At 43.5% G+C, this 23,013-nt stretch overlaps 1 protein-coding gene across 6 annotated transcripts in view; it reads left to right on the top strand.

Annotated features, from left to right (window-relative positions):
* The window catches only part of ARHGEF28 (Rho guanine nucleotide exchange factor 28), an 892,610-nt gene that overhangs the window by 722,590 nt on the left and 147,007 nt on the right, over nt 1–23,013 (top strand). For all 6 annotated transcript variants that reach the window (XM_069223983.1, XM_069223974.1, XM_069223958.1 and 3 more), the window contains exons 12-13: nt 9,456–9,648; nt 22,844–22,955. In XM_069223983.1, coding sequence (XP_069080084.1) covers nt 9,456–9,648; nt 22,844–22,955 — 305 coding nt within the window. The remainder of the gene's footprint in view (nt 1–9,455; nt 9,649–22,843; nt 22,956–23,013) is intronic.

Genomic DNA, 23,013 nt, shown 5'->3' with positions numbered 1-23,013 from the left:
TCATTTTTGGAAGAATGTACCCCTGTATCGTGGTCAGTGTCTTCAAAATACCTTCACTATATCACTAGCAGCCATGATGTGGGGTAGCAGGGATCCTGCCCATTGTAACACACCTAAAGTCCACTACTGAGGTAATGGGGCACATTACTAGAGATTTTAGGCTACCACATTTTGCACTCAGGAGGTTTTGCAGTTTGCAATTGCCTGTTGCCTTGAGTGTTAAGATTGACTAAGCTTAACACTCTATGTGCTTCACTATGCCCCAGAAGCATGTAACGTCCTCCCATGTCTGCCTCCACAAGGCACATGCTAGAAACATCTTAAAAAGCTTCATTTTTTGGTTAATGCCCCTTTTGACAATATGGAGTTTGTCTTTTAATAAGGCATTTGGTACACAGTTAACATTGTGTTGGGTGGAGCCAGCTTTCAACCGCCTAAAATGTTGTGGTTGATTGCTTAACATACATCAACAGCATCATGTCTTAGAGGCAGGATTGGAACTGTTTGCGCGTCTGACATTATTTGGTTATTTATCATTAGTTCATAAGGGGGCACTTTATAGGTTCGATTGACTTTTTGACTACGCTTAGAGTAGTTCCGACCATCAAACTCAGTTCCAACACAAATCAATAGCAATACCAATCAATAACATCAATAATCTTGGGAGTCAGTAATTTCCACGCACCATGACCCCTTTGGCCATGAATAACCACACCTTGTATAAAAGTTAGAATGTTTATTTTCCTAAATGAACAATGCTAATATCATGTAACTTAGGGCCAGATGTAGCAAACGATTGCGACTCGCAAACGGGCCGAATCGCAATTTGCGACAGTGCAAAATCGGAAATGGGATGCAAAAAGTCCATTTCCGACTCGCAAAAAGCGATGGGACCCGTTTGCGAGTCGCATCCGGTGCAACCCCATTTTGCGACTCGCAAAATGCGAGTCGCAATTTTTAATTTTGCTACATCTGGCCCCTAGTCTCAAAATCAAATGATAAGCATACAGAAACATTACTGGTTGACAGAATCATCTAAAGAATCTCAATTTAATCAAAGCTTGGATCTCTACACATTCTAGAGTTACAGTACAAATCAATAGCAAGAATAACTGTACAATAGAAATGGCATACACTTATATTTAGTCAAGAAAAGACATCAACTGTTGTTAATATTTTGCAGGCATCACTCAGTCAGTATCCTATTCTGATTAGAATAGCATGTTTGGGCTTCATGCAAAACAATTTAGACAACACAAATTTGGAGAACAACTTACTATGGCTCTATCAAAATTAGTGGTGGGTACCTAAGGACAAAAGCAAATAGACATAGCAATCAGTAATATCGTCTTATACCTTGCCTCAGTATGGTTCAGCAAGCTGCGACTGTCTTCGTCAATTGGGCATATGTTCAGTCAGCAAGACATCAGACTTCAGCAATAAGGTTAAAGAAAAGAAAGGTATCTTCATGCAGTTCAGAAAGAATAATGACTATCCTCTCCGGATGGTTAGGAAAGAATGGGGGGAATGTCCTCTCTCCTCTCGGTACAGTCTGGCTAAGTTAGATTCCCTAAAATGACTTCCCACATTACTATTGCTCAAAGAATCATATATTTACGTTTAGTCCAATGAAAGTAGAACCTCAAATCTAAGACCGTTGTTCACATGTCAATGATTGGCTTCTCTTCTCCTGTTCCTGTCATTGGGCTTGTCACGTCACAAATTTGTATCAGCTTATATTCCAGTCAGTGCATCCATTGTTAGCTCAAGGGAACATTGCCTTTACGCACACTAAGTTATACAAAGTAAACTTAGCTAGTTCAACATATTCTAGCAAGCAGTTCTCATGGGAAAGGATTCTAGCTACTAACATTAGGTCAACGCAATGGAAAATTACAATTTAATTATTTAAACAACTGTTTTATCATTCGTCTAAGCAATGCAAGTTGACATGAGGCCGTGCAACTAGGCCCAAGACCTCGCTAAATTAAGGCCTGTTATTAATAAAGCACATAAATAATACATAACCATTAATATGACATACTACTACATTAATCCAAACATGAGCTCAACGTTTTTCATTAATAATCTGTTAATAAGTACACATCGTGAATATTGATGGTAACTCAAGTAGGCACATTTTCAAACTTGTGTATTATTTTCTATATTAACTCATTTTCTATTCAGATTTAATATTCAGAATACATGAATATTCATTAGTAAAATTTCAGCGTTAATGGAACTAGCACCAATAACAGTTTAACTGAGCACACAGTGCAGCAGGTGGCACCAATACAGTTACCACAGTAGAAGGGCACAGCCGTTCTAAGAAAAATGTTGGCCCTCTGTATTTTTTATTTTTTATTTGTACAAATAAAACACTAAAGCACTACATGGGTAATCAGACACCTCTTGGAGATAGTCTCCCACTATGGAAACAGTTTGAAATTTACCCCTGGAAAAGATAAAACTAAGTGCCTTTTGGGGTGAGAAAGGGGTGAGAGGACCCACATTCAATCATTTATGGAGTAAAGTGATTCTTCACATTGAAAAATACTTTCTAAGAGGAGTGGAAAAAGTTACATATGTTCATGCAATATTTATGCATGTAGAATTTCTCACCTGATGGAAATTTTGCTTGAGAAATTTGAATTAATTGGAGTGATCAAGCGAATCTACTCATATCCACAAATATTCCTGTTTCTCTGTTATGTTTGATGTCGTGAAACGTTCACAGAAATAGGTCCAGTTTCTGTGCTGTTTCATTGCATACTATATATTTCTTTTAGTTTTGTTTCCCTGTGATTTATTTTCTAAAATATATATTTTGTGCAGTCTAGTATCGAATTGACAAACATTTAAGATCACAGAAGACGAGACGTTTTAGCACAAGCTCTACAAGTTAGACCCGGTCCAATTTTCTTAGGGCTTTGAAACTTCTGAGTACTTACGCTTATGAACGTGACTGTACCTACATGATATGGTTGTGTATTTTAGACAATTTCATGTAACAGCATCGTCCACCAAGAGCCAACTGCTGATGGATATATTTTTGCTCTATCTGATGACTGGAACACTTAGGGCCTAATTAAGTGTTTGACACACAGGAAAGGACACCTGCCAAACTCCTGACAGGGTCGCCGCCGGCTTCGTGGCAACCTCCCCTCCGGAGTTATTAAGAGTTTCCCTCTGGGTCGGTAGGTGCAAAGCAGACAATGAACATTGCGACAGTGCTGGGCAGGGGAGTCCCTGCACTTCCCACACCAAGTGCATGGGCAGTGCAAGGGCCCCCCTGTGGCCCCATGCACCTGTTCTCCACCAGCCTTTTCATGGATGTGTTACTGCCATTAAAAGGCTGGCGGAGAACAAGGTCGTAATCCGCAGGGCAGCGCTGCATGCAGCGCTGCCCTAGCGGATTGTGATCTCCGTCGCTGCCAGGCCACTGGGATCATGAATGCTGGCGGTCCTGACCACCTCCGTGAGTGCAGCGGTCTGAAGACTGCCACACTTGTAATGAGGCCCTTAATCTAAAAATGAAAACAGAAAATAGCCATTCAATTAAATCCAGCTGCTGGCCACTATTTCAAATGTCAGAGGACTCTGCGAGGCATCTAGGAGAGATTAGAGAATGTTCACAATGGGCTGACTCGATTTAGACTGTTTTTTGTAAAAGCTCGAACCAGCTTGGAGTTTTCCTAGGCTTCATTTGACAAAGGTTCATGAGGCTTTATCAGCTTGTCAGATTGCTCCAGTGAAGATAAAAAAAGGAATATGTAAAAACTGCAGGGATGTAAGGTAACTTTAGATGGTCGATATTGGATGCAGTGCAAAGCCATTGCATGATTTGATGATGTTGAGGACAGTCGTATAGAGCACTGTGGGCCATACATCTACAGATGTTGTAAAGTAAGGTACTTGCAAAGAATGGTATCAACTAAGTGGTGGTATCACTGACATTAGAGAGATGGGTCTTCACTTTGGTTTTGAAATTGGAGAAAGATTCCCCTCTTAAAAGGGCCCTTTTGCCAATGTCTGTTATCTACCTACATTTTTTTAAGTTAGTAATTTTACTCATAGATTCAGAGACACCAACCAGGTACCTCAATCTTAGATGGGCAAATGCAGCTTGTGCAGGCTTCTGCATTCAATTTCAGTTCTTTTCAATTTTTGTTTAATGCACATTCGCTCTAATTTAGGCCTTTGATTGCAAATCTAAACAGATTTAAGGGTGGGGAGGCATAGGGAAAATGATGTAAGTAAGAGACAAAGGGGGTCATTCTGACCCTGGCGGTCATGGACCGCCAGGGCCAACGACCGCGGGAGCACCGCCAACAGGCTGGCGGTGCTCTCATGGGCATTCTGACCGCGGCGGTACAGCCGCGGTCAGAAACGGAAAACCGGCGGTGTCCCGCTGGTTTCCCGCTGCCCTGGGGAATCCTCCATGGCGGCGCTGCAGGCAGCGCCGCCATGGGGATTCCGACCCCCTTACCGCCAGCCTGGCTCTGGCGGTTTTGACCGCCAGAACCTGGCTGGCGGTAACGGGTGTCGCGGGGCCCCTGGGGGCCCCTGCAGTGCCCATGCCACTGGCATGGGCACTGCAGGGGGCCCCTAACAGGGCCCCACCAAGATTTTCAGTGTCTGCCAAGCAGACACTGAAAATCGCGACGGGTGCAACTGCACCCGTCGCACCCCTTCCACTCCGCCGGCTCCATTCGGAGCCGGCATCCTCATGGAAGGGGGTTTCCCGCTGGGCTGGCGGGCGGCCTTCTGGCGGTCGCCCGCCAGCCCAGCGGGAAACTCAGAATAACCGCGGCGGTCTTTTGACCGTGCAGCGGTATTCTGGCAGTTCCCGCTTGGCGGGCGGCTCCCACCGCCCGTCAAGCTCAGAATGACCCCCAAAACCTTTTTATTAAAAAAAACATTTGATTGGAAAGGTGATGTTAAGGATGGAAGTGAAGACTGTGGTGGACACCATTGACATAAGCTTAGTAGTGTCTTTTATTATTTGCATGTGATACCCCAAATTGAGTATCTATAAATTCACCTTGCTGATAGCAACCTGCCATCGGGGTTTGAGAAAGGTAGTAAAAACGTTGTAGGGGAGCAATCATGATCTACTCCCTAAGTGTCCTTGTATTTATGTACTCATTCTCCTTGGTACTCTAACCCTGTTGGTCCATCGCTGCGTGCAGTGCAAGGTACACACCAAATACCTAACTGTATCATAAGCATTTTTGCAGCTGGAACTTTCACTTTTTGCTCATCTTATATCTTTCATTTCTTGAGCATCTTAGCTTATCATTCTTCTATTCCTCTCCTTCACAGCTAGTTTTAGATATCCTGCAGCTTTAACTAGCGCGGGACAAGAGATGTTACTTAACAGGAATTCTGTCATTTCCTTCTGGAATCCAATGGCTATGTCCTTGCAGATTTTAAGATATTAAATTTTTATTTTTTCTTTAGTCTTCTGTAGCATTGGCAGAAGAGTAGAACATGGCAGTTGTCGCAGTTTCACAGATTTGTTGCTGTAGACTTATGTCCTTGAGTAAGCAGATGCTAAATGTTTACATGGAAGATTTTACCATGGCTACTGCAAAACAGCAGCTCTCCATGGACCAAGCAGATATCTCTGCCATGATCATTATTGTCAGGTTACGTCTTCGAACTACTATGTGGATCACTGTTCCCACATTTTTCTGGAGCTCTCCAGTGACTGTGCTGTGCATTAGTCTTGGTGAAGAGTAGCAGATAAAAATCTACCTACCTACAAATCTGACACCCAGTCAGAGTTACGCTGTACTGTGAAAGTAATTTGCACATATGGATAAAACAGCTTCTTCTAATTCTGGAACCCTGCAGCCATGCTGAAGTACTAGATGTAGAGACACAGAATCTGACCCTGATACCATAGACATTGCACTTGCCCAAAATTGGAGGCAAGGCTTTTTTGCACCTTTATTACAATTGTAATTGTTGTAGGATTTATATAGCGCTTACTATCCCTGATGAGGTGATGAAGTACTTTACGGCAAATAGTATACTACTCCGAAACCCAAGGTTAGAGGTAAATGTAGTGGTTATTGTTGGTTATTGCAAATAATCATGTGATCTCAAGAAAAACGGCATGCATTTACTCCAGTTACTTTGTGATATAATAATACCAGATAGGTGTAGTCATTAGTGCGGGCTGTTAGGTTTCAGGTGAATGGTTGGTGAGATAGATAGGCTGGTGGAGATTAGGTAATGTTAGATTACAGGGATAGGATTTTAAAGAAGAGAGGTTGTGATCTGTGAATGAGGTATCATCCAATTGCAGAATTTTCAATAAGAACCATTGAGGCAGGCAAGCATGAGACGGAGAGGAGGCTGTTCTAAGAAATTGAAATTATACAGAGGATGGAAGGTAAGAAGAGTGTCACTCTGAAGAAAGAAGAGAAATCAAGCGGGAGTAAGTCAAGAATGGAAGGTAAGAAGAGTGTCACTCTGAAGAAAGAAGAGAAATCAAGTGGGAGTAAGTCAAGGCCAATTTTCTGTGCAGGATTTAGGAGTCTAGTGGGAGAAGGCTTTCTGAGTTAGCACGCAATAGGAGAATGTATACTGTGTAAAGATCCATAGTGCTGCATAACCGGGACAGAGATATATGTCAGTTGTTGTGTTATATATCTGGATGGAATAACAGAAAGCTCAGAGAGTGTTACATAATGACATCCATTTACAAAGTTTCTGTTCCTTGAGTATTTATTATATATATTTAAGAGCAGACCAGCAAGCTTCCATCACATTAACAATCTCCCTTCATCTCACCCTTCTAGTCCTGAATCTTCCTGCATCATTTCGTTCTACCACATTCTCTAGTACAAAGCACCCACAACAGATCCCCCTTTCTGAACAATATAAGTATTGTCCATTAAATGAAAACTCTATGTTAAACTAATTTAAAAAACTATCTACAACTTACATCGCAAAGAAATGACTAGAAAACAAAACAAATCTTATATATTTTAACTTACAAAGGAAAATGATCAGAAATATAATCTTTTAACCAAATGGGAGTTTTTTTTTGTCGTTTAGTGTCCTTAGACCTTTCTACAGTATATACAAGTCCCTTTCAACATTTATGCCTTCATTGTTATCTTTGTTGACCATAGACTCATTCAATACATTTTCATTACCATTGCTAATAATGTTATCTTTGTTTCCAAAAATCTCATTCTCTTGGTTCATTGTGGCTTCATCGCACGCAATGTCAACCTGTGTAGTAATACAATTATCAGAAACATTCGCCCCATCTTCAGTATCATTAATAAAATTCTCATCCAGTTCATCATAAATACATTCATTATGACTCAGAGTGGAATTTGGTGCATGACATTTCGCTATGCTTTTAAGGTTCTAAACTTTCTCATCAGAAAGACGTACTGTATTATTAAACTCCACAACTTCCATAGATTCATAGAACTGACTTTCATCCTTCAAGAATTTGTAAGGTTTCTTAACTTGTACCCATTGACCCCCACTAAGTTGACATTCCTTATTACCATATTTCATCCTGTACCAATTCTTCCTTTTTAACTGTATGGATTCTATCCTCCTGTGCACATCATCCTTTGACCACTGTACAATACCTGGTTCAAAAAGCCATCCAAGATTGTACTTGGTTCTAGGATTTCTTCCTCTCATAAGAACAAAAGGTGAATATCCAGTCATTTTACAATTCGACACCCTATATGCACACACTATTTTCATTAACTGAGTTTCCCAGTCACAACCCCCTGAAACAGATAGTTGGATGGCATTTTTGATTACCCTATTAAAGCACTCCACAACCCCATTACTGCTTGGATTATAGTGTGAAGTTGTTCTGTGTGTAGTACCAAGTCTATTAAAGTAGTCTTTAGCTTTGTTAAAGAAAACCTATACTCCATTATCACTCAAAACATCTGTAGGTATTCCCTCCATAGAAACTTTTTTTATCAATAAATCTCAATACAGTATCAGAATCTACTATCTGCACTATTTTAACCACAGGTCACCTAGAGAACATGTCCATTAGTACTAAGACAAATTTTTGCATGTCCTCTATTGGCCCCATGATATCTATAGCAACAGATTCCCAAGGTGCCTTTGGTACCGAAAACATACTCATGGGTGGCTTCATTGTCACCAAAGTTTTATCTGCGTTATTACATTTAGAACATTCTCGTACAAACTTCTCGATATTAATATCCATCCCTGGCCACCAAAACAGGTTCTTAGTTTAGTTCTTATTATACCAAAATGACCTTCATGACAAAGCTTTATTATTTTGCCATGCATACTGTTTGGTGGTATAACACGTTCACCTCTTCAAATATAACCATCTTGAATACTCAAATCCATTCTTATTTCCCAAAAAGGTTTGCATTTTATTTCCGATTTATATTTGTCAGGCCAACCATTATGTAGATAAGATGCCACCTTATCCTCCTAGTATGCAAGATTCCATATTTCTTATTTAATACAAGAATTATCAGAACCTTGTACATATGCAATGTGAAGATCATTCCACACTTCATCCTCACACTCAACCAATTGCTTGGGCATACGTGATTAAAAAAAAAAATCAGCTATTACATTTACTTTTCCAGATATATATTTCACCTGGTAATTATAATCTTGCATTTTAACTCATAATCTAGCTAATGTGGCAGAAGTATTAATAGTACCTTCTGTAGTTAAAACCTTAACTAAAGGTTTATGGTCACATCTTAATGTAAAACGTCTTCCCCCCACAAATGTCCTAAAGTGGTTAACTTTCCATGCACAGGCAGGAGTCTCTTTTCATTATCACCAAATACTTTTCTTCAGTAGGTGACAATGCTCGATGCATATGCAATTACATTTTCTCTACCATTGTGCTCAATTTGGGGAGTACTGTACATAATCCCTTACAAGTTGCATCAGTGGTGATTATGCAAGGAATATTAGGATCAAAACATTTGAGTGATGCCACATTAGAAAAGCAATTCTTTACTGTTTGAAAATCCATTTCACACTCAACAGTACACTTAGCTTTTATATTGAATTTTTTTAGCAAAGTTCGGTATATACTTTGAGCAAAATTCAGCTAAACCAATAAAAGATTGTTACCTCTGCATTGGGTTGCTGATGGTGTCCTTTTTGATGATTGATAGGTGGGTAAGTTTCATGTTTTAATTTTTTTATTTTTTCATTTGAGAATAGTTTATTGAACAGTGGTTCCAAATATTGTGTAAATAAACTGGCTTGTAAGATCTTTAGGGTTTCTCTGTGTTCATCATTTCCCAGTCATTCGAGCGTCCCTCAGCAAATTAGCTGTGCTTCTTTAAATACTTACAAATTAACAAAACTAAGGGCATTAATTATTTTTCAAGTTATAAATGTTAAAACTTTGTTTTCCTACAAAGGTCTAATAGATAATCTGTTATTTGTTTCAGCTCCAGCCTTGACGGCCTTGATGCAGACAGTGAAAGTGAAGGTAACTCTGACAGGCCGCACAACACCTTTGACCCTGTCAACCTAAACCCTCGACCAATAGGCAGTAGTGGAGACGAACTAGATTCTTTTGAAACCAACAGTGAGGTGAACTATAACATAAACAGAATGGAATCAACCAGCCTACTATCAAAGGTATGCAGAATATTTTACATATGGACCTGTGTTCATGAGGAAACTAATAACAGTGGTTGTCATGTACTCTGTACTCTAAGTCTCACAAGATCTGTAAAAGGATAATATATGCACTTGTTTCATGTTTTACCTAGGATGCCAGTTGTTTTTTTTTTACAGATTGTGTGCATGTATGCGACGGAGCTCTGTATGTGGAATGGCAATGGAGATGAATGGGTGAAAACATGTCCCTTCTGTGTGTGGCCTGGGTGGACACTGGTGCTTGGGTAGTGTTTCAGTTCTGTCCTGAAAGTAAGAAATGTTGGATGAAGTATTACATTTGAAGGGATGCGTTCTAAATCCTTGGTGGTGCACAGCTGTAGACTGTTTGACTCAATTTTTAAAAATAATTTCTTGCATGAATTTGCTTTGATATGGCAGTATTCTGGATCTCAGCATTATGTTGGTCTCTGGAGATGTTTGATTTTTATTCCTGGTAGTGGATGAGGGGGTTATTGTTGCTCAGTATGTAATATAGCCAGTCTTCAAGATAATGTTCCATGGAGGGGCAGCCGGTGTAGGTCCTACAGGTTATTAAAGATGTCCTGTCCTTTGATGAGACATTTTGCATATGGTGAATGCGAAATCAGCAATGTCAAAGGAGTAGTATCGTCATCATACAGGCAGAGACAAACTTTTGTCCCCTTGATACGTTTCCCCTTCCCTCCTAATCTATCAACCTCTGCAGGTTAACTATTCCTTCCATGGCTCCTTCTATGACTTTATTGTGCCAGAAGTGCTGTACCACTCCTCAATGATAATCCTTGATGCAACAGTTCTCTCTGCCTGAGAATCCTTTGGCCTTTGCAGCCAGAATCCTGGGTATTTGCAGATAGCCAGGCATATCTTCACCACTGTTATCTCTAAGGAGCAAGATCTGGGCACTTATATGCTTTACCCTCTTCCCAGGGTTGGCCTCTTCTTCATACTGTTGAGGACTAGACACAAAGAAAGTCTCAATAGTTTCCTTTGTGATTGACCGAACAAAGGGTGTCTTCTCCCATTAGCCACAGTGCCATATTGCAATTTATTACATATGTGAAAGATGTCAATAGTTTCCATAATGCGGCCTTAGGAGGAAAAATAACATAATGGCAAAAAACCTCAGCAATATTGATTGTAGGTGAGATGCAAAAATAATCAGTGCTGAGAAAAAGCATAGCACAGATATTTCCGGAGGAGCCACATCCACAATACAACCTGATGACAGAAAAACAACAACCTGGGAGAAAAATTTATAATAATGAGTTATGAATGCAATGAAAAATCAAAGATGACTGTATTGTGATGCATCCTTCTCTGACTGAAGTCTGCTTATTCATATTTATGAATGGAAATTATATCATAGGAAGAAAATTAATGGCCATTTTGGTTTGGGATTTTCAGACAATAAACATTGTAGAAACAACCATTTTGGATGGATATATTGTTAGATCTGTTTAGTCTTCTAGGAAAATTGCATTTTCGGGTAATGGCTTGGAAAAGGAAAAAGGAACCCACATTTGATATGCTTTATGCCTCTACATTTTACCATCTGTCTCCTGCATCCAGTACCCCATATAGCCTGTGAAATATAATCAACTATGGAGACGCTGACACTTGAAACACCGATTGAGTGAAATCCTCACACAACATTCTGAGTGTGTGTACCAGAGGCACACCAGACCAGATTCACAATTCACTTTTTTTTGTGGGAATTGACAAACTGCGAGTAAGTAGTAAGTTTATGACTGCAGAGACTCTAATCGGGGTAGAGAACTCCACAGATAGAAAGATAAAAGCTAAAAAGATATACCTGTCCGCAGTCGCAAACCTTTTATTGACTTGTAGTTTGTGAATACCAAAGGAAATGTAAACGTACGCAAAAGTGTAAGTTTACCTTTGTGAATAAGGCTCACTTTGTTCACATCGCACAACATGATGCCAAAGGCACTCGCTGCTGCCAGTGCGTCCGACTCCGAATCCTTCTTGGAGTTGTAACACCTACCATTATTCATGAATACTCCTTGACACGTCCCATGTGCCAGCAGTACAACCAGCGGTATGCCACGCTGTTCGAGCACTTTGAAATATTCACTCTTCAAAGTGCTTTGTAGGCTAAGCTCCAGCTTTTACCTTAACAGAAAATGCAAACTGTTCACTTCATTCGTTGGCTATCAGATGCCACCAACACAATGGCACTGCTCAAAAACTCCAGCAAAGCTATGCACGCCACCACAGCCTCAGAGGCTTTACCAAATAACTTCCCACACTCATGTGAAATTACTCTATCCTAGAACGAGAAGGAAAGAACTGTAAAGGACAAGCGGACAGACTGCTGTACAGTCAACAACTAAGACTATGCAAACATGAACTAAAAATATAAAGGACACTTCATGTTTCATGCACGACTAACTCTAGCTGCTCTCCAAAGGAACTTTAAAGATATTTTCTGAATTACCCTAATTACCATGAACCTTATAACCATCTTCATGAACCTTGTCACCTCTATATGCAATTCTGGATCGCCTCCCTTTTATCTTCAACAAGTATTTGCCAGTCATCACTGTAGCACAGGCAATTCATAACACTATTGAGCATACCGTCACAGGCAAGCTTCTCCTGACTAAGTCAATGCCAAGCCCAAACATTTTAGTCAATTACATTCCAATTACCATTAGACAGTTTCCACATAAACTGACACTGAAATAGCTGTATTCACCCAGCTTAACAACTACACTAAGGGTCAAGAGCTCCTAGTCAATGCCCCCATCAATGTGTACTCCATTGTCAGCTGCATGCATGGGCAAGATGTATATTCCTTTTCAGTCTTTTAACAATCTGTGCAACTAACCCTTCCAGCTGTCGGGAAGGACAGTACATGCGGTATATTCCATTCAATGGTGATGTAAGCAGGGTAACACGTGGTGGTGGGGACACATGGGAAGGATCATGTACATGTTTGTGAGTCTATGAAGCGGGTTCAGGACAGGTCCAGGGGAGGGCTGGGGGCAGCAGACAGGTCACCTCACTGTGCACAAGTGAGTGGTGTTGGTCCAAATAATAAGTGCATCAGGTATGGACTCCTGGTCCTGTGTATGGTGGGGGGCATGTACGAACTACCTCAATGAGTTGGGGATACTCATAAATGACAGATCCACAGATATAGGTACCAGGGTTAGACTCTCTAGGGAAGTCCATCATTGTTTTTTTACCACTCAGGAGAATGATACCATTATCTCGTCCTAGGCACAGGTGATCGGGTATTTCCAGAGACCTCTGGCCTCTTCTGTATGTAAAGTCAGACTCTCGTTTGCTGTATATCATTCAAAAGCATTGCTCCACTGATTTGCAGGAGGGCCTGAACTGGTTTTCCTGTTCATGCCAACAGTACATTTTTCCAACATTAGTAGATCTGCAACTCTTGTCTATGTCTCGCCTGTTTTGAAGCAGGGAGACAATCCTACTATACAGTTCCCTAAGGTATCGTAATAGGTTCTCCCTACTATATTCTCAGAGCTGCCTACTAGAATTCATCCACTATTTAGCAGTCCCATATCATGTGGACAAAGCCCCCTTGATCAATTTGACAGTGGGGAGCAACGTAATGAAATTGTAGAGTTCATTTTACTAAGTATTTTGGGGTTATATAGGCAGGTGGTTAAAATGAATATTTTGAAATCTAGCAAAAGAGATACTTTTCAGTGATATTCCAATACCTTCATCTATTCCGTCTTGTGGAAAGATGTGAGAAGTTCACCTTCCCGTTTATCCTGTAAACTGTACAGGGACGTTCCTCCAATACCCAATAGGGCCCTGTATAACCGAGTGATTAGCCTCCTGCCATAGCCCATTGTGAAAACGACCTGAATATACTCATAGGTTGGCGGTTCTGTGATCTCCCACAATGAGTGCATTCCCACAGTCAGGATGCTATGTTGCAAGACTTGAACTGGTGGGAGCCCAGGACTCTTCATTAATAATTTGAATGTTGTTAGGGCTCTAGACTTAAACAGATCTCCTGTTGTTTCCAAACCCACCAGCTCCACAATTCTCTGCTGATCTGAAGCCCCAGATGTCCTGTTACACCATTCAGTCACTTCCCTGATGGTTCTGGAACTCTCAGCCTCTATTAATATATTTCATGGTCCAACTCTCCTCAAGTAGAGAACAGTTTATTTGCACAATAGCACTATTTGAACTCCCAGGGTATCTTTCATTTTTACCCAGACTAGTGACACCAGATCATTACACCTTAAAATAAGAAACATTGTAATTTCTGTTTCCTGGGATTATTACTGATGGATTTGTTTCTGTCACTTGTCATCAGTTTATAAAACTTCAACCTGCCCCATTATCCCAGAACCTAACAGCATTACTCTTTAAAGATGCTACATCCTTGCTCTGCCCAATTCGGTAGACCGAGTAATTGTTTCTATTCATCAGACAATTTTATTATTATGTTTTCAATTTCTGCCTCTATATTATCATTGTGTATTTTGAAGCTTTAGATTAAAAATGTGTAATAACATTAGTACTAGGGTATGATTTATTCTTTGTTTGCAATTCTTTTGCTTAGCCTTCAACCCATAACCATCTTGGGTGCATTTTATTATTTTATGCATCTGATAGAGACATCTAGATGCAGATTCCTTACCTTTGAATTTCCCCCCAGGCATCAGACTAGATCTGGGGAATTCTCTGAGCAGTACCCATGCGCGCGTTAGGTACCATCAATCAGCTCCACGTCCATCATCGGTGTCGTTCACGCCAAATATGACGTTCCAAGGTCTAAATAGGCACCTGCCCAGCGCACTTACATCAGTTCCTTTCCTTCCATGCTAGCTAGTGCTGATCGAAAGAGACCTACTCTTCAGCCATTTTTGACTGTTGTAAAAAAACTTTTTGTCGAATATTTTTTTTGAGTTTTCAACTCCTGTTGGATCGAGGATGTCATAGAGTAAGACCAGGTTAAGCCCTGTGGTCCTGCATCTGGTGATGTCCCTGACGGACCTACACATTGTGTGTCTTTGGTGCCTGGAGCGCAACCACGACCCAAAGTCATGCTCCAAGGGTCAGGCCATGCATATGAAAGCTTTGAGGAAGCGGTCCCTGAAGCTGATGGAGGTCGATGCCCGACTCCATGCAAGTCGAGAGGAAGGTCCCGGGAATGGTCACGCAGTCCTCCATCATCGTTGTCCCACTCCAAGTCCTCGGGCAATTGGGTAAGTAGAGGCACAAGAAGAAATGCAAGAAGTCGAAGCGTTCTTCGCCTTCTTCTCAGCCGACAAGATGAGGGGGTGTTGACATTCTAGGCCTCGCTCTGCGGAGCCTGTGCCTTGGATGTCTGCGTGCCTCCCGGAGTTTCCAGGAGCTGTAGCGACCCCTGCCTAAGTCAATAAGCTTTTTGAGACCATACGCCTCATATTTGGGCAGTGTGACACCGCTGCAGCGCCTTATGGCCCTGTGGAGTCGGAAGCGGCCCCTTCGGGTTCCGCGCTGGCGACATCGGTCTTGCTGCCGAGGGGCACCTATAGATCTAGTCCTGGATCCAGACTGATGATGGTTGTATCATCTCAACCTTCGCCGAAGCCGGTCCCGACCCCGACGCTGTCAGCATCGCCCGCGCCCATGGGTGATGCCATCCACATTCTCATTGCTGACTCTGACGCCGGCAGGAGCCTTGCCTCCTATGTCGGAATGAGAGGGGTCGCTGGACCATTTAGAATACCAGTAAAGCATGCTTTCTCCCCTTACCATGGCTATGGAGGAGAGAACTTCCTATTCCATGGTGGTGAGAAGAGCAGTTGAGGTATTGGACCTTGGGTTGCCTTCAGTGGCCATCAAAACTAACCTGCTTCAATCAGTAGCTTCCTTCTCAGAAACCATGCTCCCCTTTTAATGAAGCCCTCACAGATTTCCTACTGGATACCTGGTCCAAACCTAACACAGGGGCTCCTGTGAACGGGCCATTGCCTGTCGCCATTGTGATGCTCCAGGGTACCCAAGCTTTCTGACACAACACCCCACCCCAGAGAGCTTGGTTATCCAAGCCTCTACTTCCCAGGGCACGTTCCCTTCCACACCCTCGGATAGGGAATCCAAAGGTTTGGGAAGAAGATGTTGTCTTCCACCAGCCTAGCATTGTGCCTGTGAAGACCGCAAGCCTTTTGGGCTGTTACTCCCACACACTGTAGGATACGGTTGCGCAAGTGTTGCCACAGGTCCCGAAGAAGGCCTGGGGCTGTACTCTCTCAGGCATTTGCCAATGCAAAAGACCAGCAAAGTTCACAGTTGCAGATTGGACATGACTGACTCGCTACGCAGAGCGGTTTCGTATACAGTTGCCCTGAAGCGCCACACCAGGCTGAGGATGTCTGGCTTTTCAGGGGATGTCCAGGCTACTTTGATGGACATGCCCTTTGATGGCACCCGTCTCTTTGGATCTAAGGCAGACTCGACACCCAAGTGCTTCAAGGATTCTCGTGCTATGGCCAGGTCCTTGGGTCTCACAGTGGCCCCTCATCCCCCCTCAGGCTGCCTTCGCCCCTTTTGAAGCTACAGAAGGGGTCTCCAACTGCACTCATTCCCGACTAACCATGGTGCTGCACATGCTGCCCAGCCTGTGCATGGCCAAGGGCATGGGATCCACTGACCTTGTGAATCAGGAAGCCAGTGGTCTGTCCAGTCCGTCACCACCCCCTCTGGAACAGCCTCTAAGCCTTCCCGGTCTGACTTCCCATCATGGGTCAGTCGGTGGCAGGATCTGCCATCACCTGCTCCGCTGGCAATCCATCACGTCAGACAGATAGTTTTTGCAGATAGTCTGAAGGGGCCACACCGTCCCCTCCGAGACTATCTCTCCATCCATGCCACCATCCTACGCTCGGATAAAGGAGAATCATTTATGCCTTCTCCGCGAGGACGTTACGGCTTTCTTGACCAAGGGAGCCATAGAAAGGGTTCCTGTGCCAGAAGTAGGTTGTGGTTGCTATCACAATACTTTCTGGTACCCAAAAAGGAAAAGGGCCTCTGCCCTATCCTAGAGTAGTAGAACTTCAAAATGCTCACTCTGGCTCATGTTTTATCTGCCCTGAACCCAGGAAACTGGACGGTAGCATTGGATTTGCAGGACACTTATTTCCATATTCCAGTTCCGCCTGCCTACAGATGTTACTTGTGGTTCATGGTAGGCCACAGGCACTTTCAGTTGATCTTGCTCCTCTTTGGTCTTATCAGCGCCCCTCGGTGTTCATCAATGTGATGGCAATGGTCACAGCTCATTTGCGCAGATTATCATTTTCAGTCTTCCCCTGGTCAACGACTGTCTGTTGAAGGCGGGTTCTCGCAGGCTCTTGTCTCCCACCTCCAGACTATGGCGGACCTTCTGCATTTGCTGGGGTTTACTATAATTGTGCAGAAGTCACACCTGACTCCCTCTCACACACTCCCTTTTATCTGAGCGGTTTTATATACAGTGCCGTTTTGGGCTTATCCTCTTCAGTGGCGAGTCCAGGATATTCAGGCTATGATACCGTTGTTTCAGCCTCTATCCAGGTTTCGGTGAGAATGAGTCAGAGGCTGCAGGTCTCATGGCCTACTGCATCCTGCTGGTAACACATGCCAGATGGCATATGTGAGTTCTGCAGTGGGACCTGAAGTTCCTATGGGAACAGCATCAGGAGAATCTCTCCAGCAAGGTCCAGATCTTGGAGGGAACTGCGCACGATCTCCAGTTGTGGTTAACAAACCACAAATGGTTCAGAGGCAGATCCTTCTCCCTTCCTCAACCAGATCTGACAGTAGTGACAGATGTGTCACTCCTGGGAATGAGGTGGCCATCTGGAAGAGGTGCATATTAGAGGTATCGGGTTTCAGGCGGAATCCAGACTCCTCTTCAGTCTGTTGGAGCTCCGTGCCATTCGGCTAGCATTGAAGGCATTTCAGTGCTAGCAGGTTCAAAGATGGTGCAGGTGTTCACGGACACCACCACTGCCGTGTGGTACTGTAACAAGCAGGGGGGCGTGGGGCCGTGGACCTCTAGTCGGGAAGTTCTGCACCTCTGGATGTGGCTGGAACAGCAGGGCATATACATGGTGGTTCAACATTTGGTGGGCTCTCTGAATACCAGAGCAGACAAACTCATCTGAAAATGTCTACCGGATCTTGAATGGCATCTCCAACCGGAGGTGGTGCAAGGTCTCTTTCAGCAGTTGGGAGAGCCTTGGTTAGATCTGTTCGCCTCAGAGAGAATGCGCAATGTCAGCAGTTTTGTGCATTGGAGTTTCCAGGGCAGCACTCGATCGGAGATGCTTTTTTGGTCGATTGGAACTTAGGCCTCCTGTATGCCTTTCCACCGACACCCACACCCACACGACTTCTGCCCAGAGTTCTCAAGAAGATAAAGAATGACCGGGCCCAAGTAATCCTTGTGGCTCAAGACTGAGCACGGAGAGTTTGGTATCTCAAGCTGTTGATCATGTCCAACGATCCTCCGATCAGACTGCCCCTTTAGGAGGATCTTCTATTGCAGCAGCAGGGGAGGGTTCTGCACCCGAACCTGTCAAATCTCTGCCTTCTTGCTTGGATATTGAGCGGTGACAGTTGACAGCTTTTGACCTTCTGCCCGAAGTCTGCAATTTTATCTTGGCAGCCTGGCTTCTCTCCACCAAAGCGGTATCCGCCTGCTATTAAGAAAATATTTGTGGCATGGTGCACAGGCAAGTCTGTTGACCTCCTCTCTGCTCCTCTCTCGGAGGTCCTATTGTTTATCCTTTCTCTGGGTCAAGAGGGCTCTGTTATGGGCACTCTCAAAAATTGTCTGCTATTTCTACCTTTTTGAGGTTGCCTGCTCAACCTTATGTGTTTAGGTGTCCTATTGTTAATAGGTTCCTTAAAGGCCTTATGCATCTTTTTCCTCAATCGCCATTCATTATGCGCCAAGGAGATTTGAATTTTGTTTTGACCTTTCTGACGTGTGATCTCCCTTTAAGCCTCTCCACAATTATCCTGTCGGGCTTCTGACTTTGAAAACAGCCTTCCTTATGGCCATTACATCTGCCCACAGGACGAGTGAGCTTCAGGCATTGTCATCTAAGCCGCCCTACCTTTCCATCTATCCTGACAAAGTGGTGCTTCACACTAGGGCCTCATTCCTGCCAAAAGTGGTTATGCCCTTACATGTAATCCAATACATCACCTTAACTACATTTCATGCACCACCACATCTTTTTAAGGAAGAGGAGAGACTCCGCCGCCTGGACCTCAAAAGAGCATTGGCATTCTACTTTCATTGTACATATAAGTTCAGGCTGGGTGTTCAACTCTTTGTCAGTTATGTGGGTGTGAAGAGAGGTCGGGTGGTTCAGAATCAGACCATCTCCAGATGGGTCTTACTCTGCATTAACATCTGCTATGCACTGGTCAAAAAGGAACTCCCTGAGGGCTTGCATGCTCATTCTACTTGAGCTACAGTTATAACCACTGCGTTAGCATGGAGAGTTCCAGTCCTTGATATCTGTCACGTGGCAGTGTGAACATCTTTGCGCATTTTTACCAAGCACTAGTGCCTGGTCAGTCAGGTCCGTGGGGACGGGTACATTGCCCCTTCCGTCCTGCAGGATTTTCTAGTATGATCTTGGTTGCCAGACCCACCGCCGGGGTTGGTATTGCGTGGGTATCTATTCAAAGGTAAGGAATCTGCAACTAGAAGTCTCTATCAGAGGAACAAGTTACTTAAGTTCGGTAACACCTTATCTGGTAGAGACATATTTTAGTTGCAGATTCCTTACCGAACCACTCATCCTCCCCACTCTGTGAACTGATTTCTATGGACAGGGACTCCCTTAAGGACCTTAGTTTTGATGCACCAGTAGTCAGTATTCTTCATAGCTCTGTGCTTCTGGCATGGAAAGTCATGAAAAGAAAGTGTTGTCTGCTCATCAGGGTGGTGTCTGTATGGGACCCGCGACGTCATTTCCGGTGCAGACAACGACGGACACGGAGCCTATCTGCACCACCTAACGGCGCGCAATGATACTGCTTAGAAAATTCTCCAGATCCAGTCTGACGTCTGGGGGAAATTTAAAGGTAAGGAATCTGCAACTAGAATATGTCTCTACCAGATAAGGCGTAACCAAAGGTAAGTAGCTTGTTCTTTAATGCTAGTACTTGAAGGAAACATGCTGAGATAAGTGATAATGGAAAAGTGCAGTTCCTGACGTATGGAAGCGCAGAAGAGTATTGAAATAATTTTGACTGAATAGCATTGTTTTCAGCTCTTTACCAAATCTTTGAAAATTGTTTGACTCTTCAGGGGACTTATCTTTTTATTTTCTGAATCAATTTTGAGTGTGATCTCTGTTGCTTGCCTTCATCTTAGATTTCTAATGGTTTGCCAGACTGCTGATAGAAATGACTCCTTCCCAGAAGGCCTCGTGGATTTTACACAGTCTTTTAAATTTGATTATTTGTTGTGGGTGGAGCAAGTGCAGGGTCCAGGACCTGGTGAAACAAGATGTGTTTCTTGACTTTGCAGCTTGTACATGCTTTGTTGATGTTTCAGTATCTGTTCTTGGGTAGCACTGTGTTCATGATATTGCAGCAGACCATTTTGGAGAACCAGGACCCTGTTCATGTTGATGCTATGCTTCAATAGAACAGATCATGGCCTTTCTAAACAGGTTTATCTGGCAATTCACACCCTTCCGCAGCACATTATCTGGAGGCTGAGTAATATGTGATACTCGTTGATGTCGTTTTTAAAGCATGCTTGTTACCTTTTCTAAATTATTAATTATCTGCTGCACTTTAGCAGTTTTGGAATGACATCCTCTGTTACCCGTTCTGTAATGATGTGACTGTTCTTATTTACCTGTACCATTTATTACATTCTCATCTTTTGCAGTGGATGAGGAAATAATTACACTGAGTCCAACTAATCTACCTCTGGATTTCTAGGTTTTATGATGAATAAAGAAGCGTGCATATGCATAGTTAGTTTCATTGCTATCTGAGAGTACTCAAACATGGTAATTCTGATCTGGGCATAAGTCCTAATGTTTTTTGTGCTTGTTTTAGCAATTTTGCCCTTTATGGGATTAGTGCATTCCTTTGATATTATGTCATTAGTCCCTGTGCAGTAATTTGTGTCATGGAGAAGGATTATTCAGTGGGTGCCATGTCTCTACCAATTTGTTGTCTGGGTTTGTTTTTGAGTCCTCACTCACCCAACTTCTTTGAGCCCATCCACTGGCAGGAGCGATCATTAATAATGTGATACTCAATTCCCTGGTGAGTTTTCAGCCAGGACCTCCATGTCATCCTTCATCAAGCAACTATCCAAACATCAATGCGCTTTACTTGCTGCTCCTTCAACCCTTCGGCCATGCCACAGCCCTCCAAGAGGCTGATGTTCACAGCTACCAGAGCACTCACGCCTACCTCCTGAAAGCTGGCCTTGGGTACAGGAGCTTAGACCACTTAGGGGCCAGCATATTAGTCAACAACACAGGTTGCGTTTCTGTTTGGCCTCTTAATGTAGAGCTAAGTCAGAGAGCCATCCCATGGCTTCAAAATTTGACACTACCACTTTGTATAAGTGGCAGTTTTACTGTAGAAATCTGATTGGGCAAAACCACCTAATTGAAGCCGACTGTTCACCCTTGCAGGTCAGTCTTGCTGTGATTCTCAGTTTAAGCCAAACTTTGACTTTTTTCAGCTTATTTTAAATTTCACATAGACCAATGTATAGCCCCTTTTCCTGGTTGTATGACACAAGATTTTGCATGCCCAAACCACTTGTGCCTTCACGGTGCGGGTGGAACCACGACCGTGTCTTCACCAGACATGCTTTTACAATGAATTTCATTGTAAAAGCATGTTTGCTAAAGGAAATACCCCTCTGCCCTGCCCCTAACACCCGGTACCCCAACCCTTCAATCCACCCTGCCCCAGCCCTTAAAACTACCCCTTCCCTCTGCCCTGACACCTAAAACTGACCCTGACTTGCCCTTAAAATTACTCGACCCCCCTGCCCTGAGTCCTAAAGCCCTGCTCCTTTTTAAAAAACTACACCGAACCCTCCACCTGCCTGAGACCCCTTTAAAAAAACTATCCCGACTCCCCTACCCACCCTGAACCCTAAAACTGACCCTGCCCTTAAATCTACCCTGACACCCCTAGAGCCCTAAAACTGACCCTGCCCTGCCCTTAAAACTACCCTAACGCCCCAGCCCTGAGCCTTAAAACTGACCCCGGCCTGCCCTTAAAACTACCCAAACACCCCTGCTCTGAGCCTTCCGACTGACCTGCCATGCCCTCAAAACTACCCCACTCTGACCCCTAACACCCTCTCCCTTTTAAAAAGACTACCCTGACTGCCCCACCCGCCCTGAAACCTAAAACCATGCCCCTTTTTTAAAAAGTACTCCAAACACCCACCCACCATGAGACCTAAGACCACCCCCACCCCTAAAAAGTACCACCATCCCACCCCTCACCCAGAGTCCTAAAACCCTCCCCAACTCCTGAAAACTACCCCCGTACCCAGCCCTACCCCCACTTACCTCTCCAGATTCTTCCTCTTCTCTTCTTCACCACCCATCCGCACAACTAGGCCGCAGACCGTGCTCTGCCTTAGCCGAGCATAGGCTTGGTTTAGGCACATGCAAGGGTAAGGCAAAGAACGGGAGAGTTGTGGTTCAGGCAAGCGTTGATATGCTTGCGTTGAACCGGCATGCGTGGCTTAGCTCACGTTGTTTAGGCCATTTCCCCCTTTTTTCCATCACATCACGTCTTGTTATGGTTCCCCTCTTTCAAACTACCTCGCTCTTTCTCTTCATTTTTTGTGACATTCCTTTTTCCTTTCCAGTTAAATCTGCTTTTGGCCCTTCAGTTCATAATTTCTTCAAATGTGTTGCTGTTTGTTGGTTTGTTACACACAACACTTAACAGATTCCTCTGTGAGCTGCTTAGCTGCCCAGTTTCCTCAGGTGAGCCAAGACACCTTGTACTGAAAGCTGCTCAGTTTGTAGGACAGTCTTGGGCAGTGTTAGATCGCAGTAGGTGCTTCCCACAGAGCTTTTATTAACATCTAGAAACTGTCCGGTATATATGCACCTCAGAACAATGTAATGATGATCATCAACTACTTATGATCTATTTTATCATCTTTTAGGAGCTGTTGGCATCAGGGACTCGACTGCGTTCCTATTCATGCTCATCACCAAAGTCTTTACCAGGGAAATCCCGTGTTATCCGGGATGTTGCGGCGAGCGATTCCATTGAAGGTAAGCCTCACTTTCCTAGAGCACTCCACACTGCTAGAGGGACAACACTAATCCTATT

This window comes from Pleurodeles waltl, chromosome 1_1 (assembly GCF_031143425.1).
Source record: "Pleurodeles waltl isolate 20211129_DDA chromosome 1_1, aPleWal1.hap1.20221129, whole genome shotgun sequence".
Taxonomy (NCBI): Eukaryota; Metazoa; Chordata; class Amphibia; order Caudata; family Salamandridae; genus Pleurodeles; species Pleurodeles waltl.
The sequence above is the reverse complement of the archived record's forward strand: the minus strand, read 5'-3'. Positions and strand labels throughout refer to the sequence as shown.